Genomic DNA, 12,510 nt, shown 5'->3' on the forward strand with positions numbered 1-12,510 from the left:
CTGGGGTGAGTCAGTGGAACCAGGCCTGAACAGGGCTCGACTTACAGGCTAGGTCCTCCTGCGGGACGTGCTGTCCTGCGGGCAGCCTGTGTGCCAGGCAGGCAGCTGGGGTGGGGCAGGCTGGGGTCCCCCTGAGTCTGCAGCCTGGCAGGTTCAGTGAGGAGTAAGTGCTGTTAGCGTGGGATGGACGCACTGAAGTGAGAGCCTGTGGCTGCAGTGCCTCCTGCTTGGGACGAGGCTGGTGCAGGTGCATGGTAGCAGGGCCCATGTAGAGGGGTCTGCACTAACACCCTTTGTCCTGGCTCTGATCCCACCGCAGGCTCTGTCCTGTGTCTCCTCTTCTTCTCTCAACAGTAGCTATCCCTGCCCTGGGGTTCCCATAACCCCCACACTGCCAAGTCAGTAACTCCTGCGCAGCGCCCTGCTCCTGCAGCTCATGGGTGAGCAAGAGACAAGGGCAGGATAAAGGAGGGAGTCTTGGCCACCCCAGGAGAGCACCCCTTGCTCTTGTGGGAGTAGCTGGTACCCTGACCCTCATATGGCTGCTGTACGGCTGCAGCAGGGCAGGCCCAGCCAGGGACCCCACGTGGGTGATAGGCACCTTTTCAACAGCACAACTGGAGTGATAGATGGCACCGAGAACCATGTCAGCCAGCCAGTCTGTCATGGTACAATTCCCCACTCTGAACCTTAGCGTCCAAAAGATGGGGTACCAGCATGAATTCCTCTAAGCCTGATTACCAGCTTAGGACCTGTAGCGCTGCCACCAACCAGGAATTCCAGTGCCTGGTACACTCTGGTCCCCACAAAACCTTGCCCGGGGAACCCCAAGACCCAGACCCTTTGGATCTTAACACAAGGAAGAAAACCCTCCCTCACCGTTGCCTCTCCAGGCTTCCCTCCCTGGTTACCTTGGAAGATTACTGTGATTCAAACTCCTTGAATCACAAAACAGAGAGGACAATTCACCTTCCTCCCCCTTTTCTTTCCCCTCCAGACTCTCCCTAGAGAGACAGTAGTTCTAACACAGAGAGAATTAGCCTTTCTCTCCCTTCCCTCCTTTCTCCCCACCAATTCCCTGGCGAATCCAGGGCCCCGTTCTCTGGGGTCTCACACCAGAATAAAAAATCAGGTTCTTAAACAGAACTTTAATTAAAAGAAGAAAAACAGTAAAATTATCTTTGTAAATTTAAAATGGAATAGGTACAGGTCTTCAGCTATAGATACTGGGAATAGCCCCCAGCCCAAGTATACAAGTGCAAATTAAAATTCTTTCGCAAAAATACAAATTTGACTTCTTTCAGCCAATACACAATTAAACTCTCCAGCCAAATGCACATTTGAAATAAAGAAAACAAATTAAGCCTAACATCGCTTTATCTATCTAGTACTCACTATTTTGAACTCAGGGAGACGGAGAGAAACCTGGTTGCACGTCTGGTCACTCTGAGCCCCCAGAGTGAACACACCAAAAACTACAGCACTCACAGAAACTTCCCCCTCAGATTTGAAAGTATCCTGTCTCCTGATTGGTCCTCCGGTCAGGTGGACACCCAGGCTTACTGAACTGTTAATCCTTTACAGTCAAGAGATATAAAGTACTTCTGTGCTATTACTTTTCTTATCTGTTTATGACACAGTCAGACTGTTGATGAATACATGTGGAGGATACATTTAGAAAAGCTGATGAGCACAGTCCATGGAGTTGGCTAAAGAGTTGGCAGATGTGATTGCAGAGCAATTGGCCATATCTTTGAGAACTCATGGGATTGGGGGAGTCCGATGACTGGAAAATGCAAATATAGTGCCCATCTTAAAAAAGGGAAAAGGAGATTTGGGGGATTACAGACCAGTCTGCCTCACCTTATCGCTGGAAAAATCATGGAGCAGCTCCTCAAGGATCAATTTTATAGAGGCAACTAGGAAGGCAAGTGATCAAGAATAGTCAGCATGATCACCAAGGGCAAGTCTGACTAACCTAACTACCTACATAACTGGCTCTGTGGATGAGGGGAAAGCAGTGAATGTATTATCTTTGACTTTAGCAAGCTTTTGATACTGTCTCCCACAGTATTCTTGCAGCAACTTAAAGAGCATGGCCGGATGAATGAATGATAGTTTGATAGAAAGCTGTCTAGATCATCGGGCTCAATGGGTAGGATCAATGGCTTCATGTCTAGTTGCAGGTACCACAAGGGGGTCCGGGGTCAGTTTGTCACTATATTCATTAATGATCTGGACGATGGAGTGGATTGCACCCTCACAAGTTTGCAGATGACACTAAACTGGGAGGAGTGGTAAATACACTGGAGGGTAGGGATAGGATAACAGAGAGACCTAGACAATTAGAGAATTGGGACAAAAGAATTCTGATGAGGTTCAATAAGGCACGAGCAGTCCTGCACTTAGGATGGAAGAATCCCATGCATTGCTACAGACTAGGGGACCGAGTGGCTAGGCAGCAGTTCTCTCAGAAAAGGATCTAGGGTTACAGTGGACGAGAAGCTGGATATGAATCAACAGGTGCCTTGTTGCCAAAAGAAGGCTAACAGCTTTGAAGCTGTACAAGTAGGAGCATTGCCAGCAGATTGAGAGACTTGATTATTCCCCTCTATCTGGCATTGGCGTGAGGCTCACACACTCTGGAGTACTGTGTCCAGTTTTTGGGCCCCACACTACAAGAAGGATGTGGAAAAATTGGAAAGAGTCCAGCAGAGAGTAACAAAAATGATTAGCACATGGCTTATGAGGAGAGGCTGAGGGAACTGGGATTATTTAGTCTGCAGAAGAGAAGAATGAGGGGGATTTGATAGCTGCTTTCAACTACCTGAAAGGGGGTTCCAAAGAGGATGGATCTAGACTATTCTCAGTGGTACCAGATGACAGAACAAGGAGTAATGGTCTCAAGTTGCAGTGGGGGTGGGGGTGGGGGGTTAGGTTAGATATTAGGAAAAACTTTTTCACTAGGAGGGTGGTGAAGCATTGGAATGAGTTACCTCGGGAGGTGGTGGAATCTCCTTCTTTAGAGTTTTTTATGGTCAGGCTTGACAAAGCCCTGGCTGGGATGACTTAGTTGGGGACTGATCCTGCTTTGAGCAGGGGGTTGGACTAGATGACCTCTTGAAGTCCCTTCCAACCCTAATATTCTATGATTCTATGGAGGGCCACAGGAGCTGGAATCTCTGCACTGGCTGCCCCCCTACACACAACATTCAGGACATGTGATTTACAGACACCCTGAAATCTGAGACATGTTTTTCCAAGACAAGCTAGAAAAAAGTGGCCAGAGCAGGTGTAAGGATGGGCCATGGAAGGTGAAGCTAGACTTCTGTTTTTCAAATTTTCCTTCAGAGAAACTGTATCTGTAAGTATTTATTACCTACAATGAACGCATCAATTTCTTCCACAGAGGGGTTGTCAGCAAATGAGGTAGGAGGTGACAATGTTTGCCTCTCTTCCTCAGCTCCTTCTTTTCCAGAGCATGCTCTGTCAGCTACAAGTGTTTCTGTTGCAGTCTACAGTCTTCAGGTTGGCTACTCTAGTGATTTCATCAGTTGTCAGATAACCTTTCCAAAGCGCTCATTTGTCCTGCTCTCCATTTGATCACAGACACCACCAGGGATTAGAGTGCTTACCGTGTGCTGGGCTTGCTCCAGTGACAGGCAGGCCAGTCTGATGGCTTGGATCCGCTGTGGGATTTTACTGAAGGCCAAAAGAATCAAAGGCTTCAAAAGAGGGATCTTTCCTCCCCAGTGCTGGGAATGGATTCGGTTCCTGATCTGAGAGCATAGACTGGTGGGAACTGGACTCTGGCAGCACAAGGGATGCCTGATGCGTCAAGGGCTGAGCCTCCTGCACCCAAAGAAAGAGGAACCTTTCTACCCTCTTCGGTGAGAGGCACTTTAGGCTGCAGAGGCAACTTGAGCTATGACTGGAGCATTGCCCTGAACACACACCAGTGTGCTAGTGCTCTGAACTCGAGCTGGCTGACCTGTCAGGGAGTACAGCCCATAATTCATCAGCAGCTGACACCAACACTTGGGAATGTAGATACAGACTAACTAACTCCACTTGGGTGCTGCCAATCCTCTAAACACCTTCCCACAGTTCCCCCTGTGTGCCAGGAAAGGTCAGGCAAGGTCTCCCACAATGCACTGAGAAATAATTAATACAGCAGCTCAGCATACTGAACTCCAAAGAACCATAGGCTGTGCCCCCACAAACCTTAAATGCCACACCCAGAGGAGTGCAGCTCCAGTGTGGTTAGTGCGGTTTGAATGCCATTTCGCACGGGAGCTAGGCTGATTCAGGGGAGTAACTCAAGTGAGCCAGACCAGACCAGGAGATATGGTCCATCCACGACAGCTAGTTGCAAATATCTCCAATGGCCGGAGATGGGACACTAAATATGGAGGGCTCTGAGTTACTACAAATAATCCTTTCCCGTGTGTCTGGCTGCTGGGTCTCCCCTGCATGCTCAGGGTCTAACCATATTTGGGGTCACAGAGTTTTGCCACAGGTCAGACTGGCAGAGACTCTGGGTTTTTTTGCTTTTCTCTGCAGTGTGAGGTGCAGGTCACTGGCTGGTTTGAACTAGAGTAAATGGTGGATTCTCTGTAACTTGAAGCCTTTAAATCAGGATTTGAGAACATCAGTAACTCAGCCAAAGGTTGTGGGCCTACTACAGGAGTGGGTGGGGTAGGTTCTGTGGTCTATGATGTAAAGGAGGTCAGACTAGATGGTCACGATGGTCCTTTCTGGCCTTAAAGTCCATGAGTCTAGGAGGTAGATGAGGCATTTCAAGAACAAATAACAGAAGTATCCAAAAGACATGCCCTGGGAGTAATAGGGGACTTCAACTACCCAGCCATCTGCTGGAAAAATGACACAGCAACACACAAAATGTCCAGTTAAGTTCTTGGAATGTGTTGGGGACAACTTATTTCAGAAGGTGGGGGAAGTAACAAGGGGGACAGACTTAATTCTGACTGACAAGGAGGAACTGGTTGCAAATCTGAAGGTGGAAGGCAATGTGGGGGAAAGTGATCATGACTAAGGCTATGTTTATGTCACGCGGGTCATGGAAGTCTGGGAATCTATGACATTCTCTGCTTCAGCCCCAGGGGCTGCGGGACTCGAGTTGGCAGCCAGCAGGGCCCTGGCAGGGTTCCAGCAACAGGCAACAGCAGCAACAGGGGGCCCCCTGCAAGGTTCCAGCAACAGGTGACAGACAGCTGAGGGGGCCCTCCTCAGGGTTCCAGCAATGGGCAGTAGGGGGGAGGGGGAGAGGACACCTTAGGCGAGCATCTGGGGGTGTCCCGTTTTCTCTTTGGGCAGTATGGTCACCCTGCAGCTTCCAGCTGCCACAGGCAGAGGGGTACCCCACAGCTCTCAGCCCACCAGGTGGCGAGGGAAATCATGGAGCTGCAGCAGCAAAAGTGACAGAAAGGTCACGGCTTCTGTGAATTTTTGTTTATTGCCCGTGACCTGTCCATGACTTTTACTACAAATAACCATGACAAAATCTTAGCCTTTATCATGAATGTTAGCTTTCATGATTCTAAGGAACTGAAGGTAGAGAAAAGCTGTGAGGGGGGTAAGGAGATAGGCCAGGCACCACGGGGGAGGTATGCTGGGAGGGGTGAATGGCAGAGCTCTGCACAGGGGATTTCTGTGCTGTGGGACAGGGCTGTGGGGGGCAGATCATGCAAAGTGAGGCTAGCAGGAGTCCCATGGGGGGTGGAAGCATCTCCACAGCCTGCTGGAACTGTGTCAGTCTTGCTTCCAGGATAGGGCCCCCCCCAACCAGTGAGTGTGCTTTGTCCCCAGCCGTCATATTTCCATTTTGTTGTATTCAAATATGGCCTGGTTGCATGCACTCAGCTTACCAAGCGATCAAGATCGCTCCGTGCCAGTGACCTATCCTCTCGTTATTCACCGTGCCCCAATTTGTGTGGCAGCTGCCAACTTTAGCAGTGACATTTTTCTCTGGGTCATTATACACATGTTAAATAGCATAGGGCCAAGAACAGAGCCCTGTGGAATCAACTGGAAACACATCCACTCAATAACGATTCCCAATTCACGGTTCCATTTTGAGCCCTATCTGCCAGTCAGCATTTAATCTATTCATCATGTGCCCTGTTAATTTTATATCATTCTAGTTTTTTACTCAAAGTGTCGTTCTGTCCCAAGTCAAAAGCCTTGCATGCATCTAAGAACCTTGTATCATCACTGTGACCTTTAGCTGCCAAACTTGTCACCTCGTCACACAGATTCTTGGGAAGGTACAGGCAGAGGTGAAGGTAAGCAGGTATGGTACAGTATGGTATGGTGTACTGGCAAGAGGATTGGACCAGTTTCGGCAGCAGTGATTTAAAGGGCCCAGGGCTCCAGCCACTGCAGGGAGCCCCAGGCCCTTTAAAGCACCGCAGGAACTCCGGCAGCCGGGCTTGGGTGAGGATTTAAAGGGCCTGAGCTCCGGCCGCTGCAGGGATCCTCGGGCCCTTTAAAGCACCCTCGGAGCTCTGGCAGCCAGACTCGGGAGGGGATTTAAAGGCCCCGGAGCTCTGCAGCAGCCAGATCCATGGGCCTTTTAATTCACCCCTGAGCCCCAGGTCTCCCAGCCACCTTTGCAGATGGTAGCTCCGGGGTGATTTAAAGGCCCTGAAGCTCCCAGCCACAGCTGGAGCCCCAAGGCTTTTAAATCTCAAAAGGCCCCGCCTCTTCCAGTTGAGGCCACGCCTCTTCTGGTTGAGGCAATGCCCCCGCTCAGGACTCCAGCGTACCAGTAAGTCCTTTATGTTACTTTCACCCCTGGGTACAGGTGACAGCGCTGGCTTCCCAGGGGTTACTGGGAGTCCTTCCATTGCAGCTGGAGGAGAAGATCATTATGGAAGCCAACAGCAAGGTTAGCCAATGTGAGTCATGTCATTATGGTGGCATCCCCAGCCCACAGTGCCCACATCTTGCATTGTCCCATGTGATCTACTAGCTGGGACCTGAGCAGAGCAAAGGGCACTGCTGCCAATGGGCTGCCATGCAGGCAGAGGGGGCATGGACTGGTGCCAGTTTGCCTTTTACAGTTGAGCTGGCGGTGGTTTCTAGGGCACATTCTTTTTACATTGCTGATAATGCTCCTCACCCCCCTGCTCAGCATTATCCTGCCATCCTCAACTCTCTGCCATGCCTACCCCACAGCCACCTGGCTCCGGACACACAGGCCCTACCTTCAGAAGGGCACAATGGGTCCCTCAAGGAAGGCAGCCTTCCTCAGAGAGTTGCCTAGCACTGGGTGTCCTGTAGCACTCAGAGTCCCTGCTCTCTGCCCTCAGATGAAAGGTCCAGTACAAGGACATGTTAGTTCATACTTCATGTGTCCAACTAGGACTGCCAACTTTCTAATCGCACAAAAACAAACACCATTGTCCTGCCCTCTGCTCCACCCCTTCTTCGAGGCCCTGCTCCCTCTCACTCCATCCCCACTCCCTCTGTAGCTCACTCTCCCACACCCTCACTCATTTGCTTATTTTCACCGGGCTGGGGCAGGGGGTTGGGGTGTGGGAGAGGGTGAGGGTGAGGGCTCCAACTGGGGGAGAGGGCTTGGGGTGGGGCCAGAAATTCGGGGTTCAGAGTGTGAGAGGTGGCCCCAGGATGAGGCAGGAAGTTGGTGTGTGGGAGGAGGTATGGGCTCCAACTGGAAGTGCAGGCTCTAGGATGGGGCCAGGGATGAGGAGTTTGGAGTGCAGGAGGGGGCTAAGGACTGAGACAGGGGGTTGGGGCTCAGGAGGGGGTTTGGGGTACAGGCTCCAGAAGGGAGTTTGTGTGTGAGAGGGGGAGAGGGGTGTGAGTTCTGGGTGACACTAATCTCAGGCGGCTTCCGGAAGCAGCTGGCATGTTTGACTCCTAGGCGGAGGCACAGACAGGTGGCTCCATGCCTGGGAGCTGCGCAGCTGGTACTTGGGTTGGAGGCAGCACGTGGAGCCCCTGTGACCATCCCTGCATCTAGGAGCTGCTCCTGCTTCTGGGAGCAGCACAGAGCCAGGTAGGGAGCCTGCCACCCCTTCATCAACTGGACTTTTAACACCCCGGTCAGTGGTGCCCGCCAGAGTTGCCAGGGTCCTTTTTTGACTAGGTGTTTTGGTTGAAAACCAGACACCTGGCAACCCTATGTCCAATGTCAGCGGCATGGGGATGGCCTAGTCCAATGTGGCAGCCAGCCACAGCTCAGGAGAGCCTCACAACACTCCTGACACAAAGGAACGTGTTTTAGGGATGGGAGCTTCAGGGCCTCAGGGATCTCCCTGTACCAGGCCTATGCCAAGGGCCTGCTCTGCATGCTAGGAACTGCATTTTGACCACCAAGCACTGCTCACTGTGTCAGCTGAACTCCTTGTGCTCTCTGCCTTCTGCAGCCTTCCTGGCAGGCCAGCGCCTCCCAGCGGTCGGTCTGAGGGGCACAGGAGGGAAGGCAAGTTGCGGAGCGAGGGCCAGTCTAGTTCTGTACATTTCAGCAGTCTGGGTCTGGTGAAGGAGCGAGCGTTGAGGCTGCTCAGGCAGCGGAACCCGGGCCAGCAACTAACCAGTCTTGGCATGAGGCTGGGGGCAGGTGGGCTGAGGCAATCCCTGGGCTCTCTGGGGGATGCAGGCAGTGGGGCAGGCCTGAGTCTGATCTCAAGCTAGTTTCCCTAGGGGTAATGCTATTACTCCTGGTGGAGTCGCTGCTGACTGACGCCAGCATCAGGGGGAGTGGATCGAGTAGGCGCCAGCCTGTTCTGTGTTGGCATTAAGCAGCTGGAGTGAGGTGAGGCAATCGCTGGCCCAGCTCCAAGGGGAGGAAGAGAGTACATGCAAAGCTGGGCTCCAGCAATAAGCAACCAGCCACCCCAGGGTGCGGGAGGGGCAGCCCGGGCCCAACCAGGGCTCAGGACTGCAGAGGCACAGTGTCCATCTGTTCTCAGCGAAGGGGAGGGGAGCTCTTGGCTAAAGCGAAGGAATGGAAATTTCAAGCAAGACTGGACAAACACTCTGCAGCCAGAGCAAGGGGCGTTTTCTTTGTGTGTGTATGAGGGGCACTGTGTGAGTGAGAGAGGGGGGCACTATGTGTGTATCAGGGGTGCTGTGTCTGTGAGGCAGTGCTGTGTGTATGTGTGCCGGGGGGGGGCATTTGTGTGCATGTGTGGTGGGTGCTGTGTGTGTGCTTGAGAAGGGCTCTGTGTGTGCGTGTGTGTGTGAGGAGCACTGTGTGTGTGTACCAAATAAGGCCAGGCGCAGCTGGAGGGGACTGGGTCTGAGGTGTGAGTCACCCCACTGGCCAGCCCTGGCTCTGCCTGGACATGCTGTCTGTGACTCGAGTCTATCGGCACTACTTGTCCTTGCCTCAAGGGGGCAGGGAGGATCTAGAGTTGGAGGCATTGCTGCCTAGGAGCCATGTACTGGGTGGACATGAGGGAGAGGAGACACCCTCACCCACTCAGTCTCCTATGTGGGTGAGAGCCCCCTGCATGCTGCCTCTCATGGAGAGATTCCCACACACACTTGTGACACCCCCCCTTCCCCGCATGCTACCCCTTGGTCATGCAGGTCGGGGAGCAGTACTGCCACAGCTCCCAGCAGGCCATGGAGATGATCTGCACCCCCCTGTGAGCACTGCCCCACAATACAGAACCCCCCTGTGCAGAGCTCTGTCCTTCACCCCTCCCAGCACCCTTCCTCCATGGTGCCTGCCCTATCTCCTCATCCCCTGCACAGCCTTTCCATACCGTATGGCCCAGCCCCAACCCCTATGGTGACAGCTGAAGCCCTTTGGCTGGGTTGGCAACAATCCCCCACCTAGAGAGGGCACCCATGGGGGTAAGTACCCGGCTGGGGTGCCCCCTTCTGACACCTATTGGAGCAGGGCAAGGCACTTTGCAGGGCACCTGGAGAGCTCAAGTATCTTGGTAGGAAGTGTCTGGGCCTGGTGCCTGGCTGGGCAGGATGGGGGCAGCGTGGTGCCCCTCTCCCTATCAGCTCCCCCCTGCAATACTGCCCTGGGTTCTCTGGGCCCGGCCTGACTGGGGGAGAGGAATGCTCCTGGCAATAGGAGATAAGAGCTTCATTCCTCAGCCCTACTCAGACCTGCCGCTCCCCTGGTCCGCCTCCAGCCCCTGCCCTTCCCCTGCTGCAGCTCAGGACTGCCCCTGCACCTGATCAGGGAGCTCCTGCAGGTCCCTTCTCACCCTCAGCTGGGTCCTTCGCCACCCCACCTGTCCCCACATGGGCTGTGGCACTTCACTGAAGCCCATACCAAGGGCAGCAAAGCTTTGTCTCCTGCCTGTGCCAGCCGGGCACATGATGGCTGCCCTGGGTACAGGCAAGGGGCTCAGATCCCTTGAAGCTGTGCTGAACCTTCATGGTCCAGAGGAGGAGGGTCTGGAGCTCCTTGCTAGCACCATGCTGATCCAGCTGTCCTCTCAGCCCTACGACACTGTGACCCTGCTGCTCGGCTCCTGTGCTGCCCACCCCGGGGTGAGACCCCCTTTGCCCTGCCTCTGGGGGGGCCTCTGGCTGCAGCATGTCAGGGTTTAACCCTTGGGGGATCCCAGGCACAGCAGGAGACTTAATGAAACCAGCAGAATTTTTTCTTGGGAGGGGGGTAAGAACTGACCCTGGGAGCAGGGGCAGCCCCTCCTCACCTCCTCCTCACTCCCCAACCAGACAGCACCAGTCAGGCTGAGCCACCCCTTCCTGGTGCCAGTGCTGACCCCCAGCAGTCTGACTGCCCCATTGCTACACAGGGACCAGAAGCCCTACCAGTCAACCTGTCACTCTGCCATGTCCCACCAGCCCAGTGATCTCCAGGCAGCACCCATCATATGCCCCACATCACTCTACTTCCCATGACACCACACGCTATGTTCTGAAAACATCCACTCAATGTGCAGCGATGGTCAGAAAAACAAACAGAATGTTGGGAATCATTAAGAAAGGGATAAATAATAAGATAGAAAATTTCACATTGCCTCTGTATAAATCCATGGTACACACACATCTTGAATACTGCATGCAGATGTGGTTGCCCCATCTCAAAAAAGATGTATTGGACTTGGAAAAGGTTCAGAAAAGGGCAACAAAAATGATTAGGGTTATGGAACAGCTGCCATATGAAGAGAGATTAATAAAACTGGGACTTTTCAGCTTGGAAAACAGACAATTAAGGGGGGATATGATAGCGGTCTATAAAATCATGACTGATTTGGAGAAAGCAAATAAGGAAGTATTTACTCCTTCTCATAGCACAAGAACTAGGGGCCACCAAATGAAATTAATAGGCAGCAGGTTTTAAACAAACAAAAGGAAGTATTTTTTTCACACAATGCACAGTCAGTCTGTGGAACTCCTTGCCAGAAGATGTTGTGATGGCCAAGACTATAACAGGGTTCAAAAGAGAACTAGATAAATCCATGGCTATTAGCTGGGATGGGCAGGGATGGGCAGGGGTGGCTCCAGGCACCAGGACACCAAGCGCGTGCCTGGGGTGGCAAGCCACAGAAAGCGCTCTGCCGGTCACCACGAGCGCGGCAGGCAGGTTGCCTTCAGCAACATGCCTGCAGAGGGTCCACTGGTCCCACAGCTTTGGCGGACCTCCTGCAGGCTGCTGCCGAATTCGCAGGACCAGGGACTTCCCGCAGGCAAGCTGCCAAAGGCAGCCTGCCTGCCATGCTTGGGGCAGCAAAATACCTAGAGCTGCCCCTGGGGATGGTGTCCCTAGCTTGTTTGCCAGAAGCTGGGAATGGCTTGATCACTTGATTATTATCTGTTCTGTTTATTTCCTTTGGGGCACCTGGCATTGGGCACTATTGGAAGATAGGATACTGGGATAGATGGACCTTTGGTCTGACTCAGTATGGCCGTTCTTATGTTCTTATGCCATACAGCAGGCAAGAGGCAGGGCAGCAGAAGCGCCAGCAATCAACTTGCACTGGCTGCATCTGCCCCAGCTATGGCAGAGGGTGGGTAGCTGCTTCCTTCTCTCAGGCTGCTCGAGGCTACGCTGGGACTCAGTTTTCTAGCCCAGCTCTAGAAGATGAGTGGGGGCTTGTGGTTAGAGCAGAGAAGGCTGGGAGTCAGGACTCCTGGGTTCCATCCCCAGCTCTGGGAGAGAGTGCAGGGGCTAGTGGGTTAGAGCAGGGGACTATGTATTAGGTTAGAGCAGTGAGGGCTGGGAATCAGGACACCTGGGTTCTAGCTCCAGATTAGGGTGGGGAGTCTAGTGCATTAGAGCACCGGGTAGGAGCCAGGACACCTGGGTTCTAGCCCTGGCTCAGGAGGGAAGTGGGGGCTAGCAGTTAGAGCAAAGAATTACATATTAGGATACTGTGCTGATTGTGTGTTAATACTTTACATTTACACTGGGGAGGGGCCCTGTCATAAATAGATAGCTAAGGGTTAATGTTTCTTTTACCTGTAAAGGGTTAACAAAGGGAACCAAACACCTGACCAGAGGACCAATCAGGAAACTGGATTTTT

General features: G+C 52.7%; 1 protein-coding gene across 1 annotated transcript in view; it reads left to right on the plus strand.

Moving 5' to 3' along the window:
* The first annotated feature begins 10,332 nt into the window (after positions 1-10,332).
* MST1 (macrophage stimulating 1) overlaps positions 10,333-12,510 on the plus strand; it is a 52,999-nt gene continuing 50,821 nt past the window's right edge. The window contains 1 exon segment of the mRNA XM_075073059.1: positions 10,333-10,509. Coding sequence (XP_074929160.1) covers positions 10,333-10,509 — 177 coding nt within the window.

Source organism: Chelonoidis abingdonii, chromosome 16 (genome assembly GCF_003597395.2).
Source record: "Chelonoidis abingdonii isolate Lonesome George chromosome 16, CheloAbing_2.0, whole genome shotgun sequence".
Taxonomy (NCBI): Eukaryota; Metazoa; Chordata; order Testudines; family Testudinidae; genus Chelonoidis; species Chelonoidis abingdonii.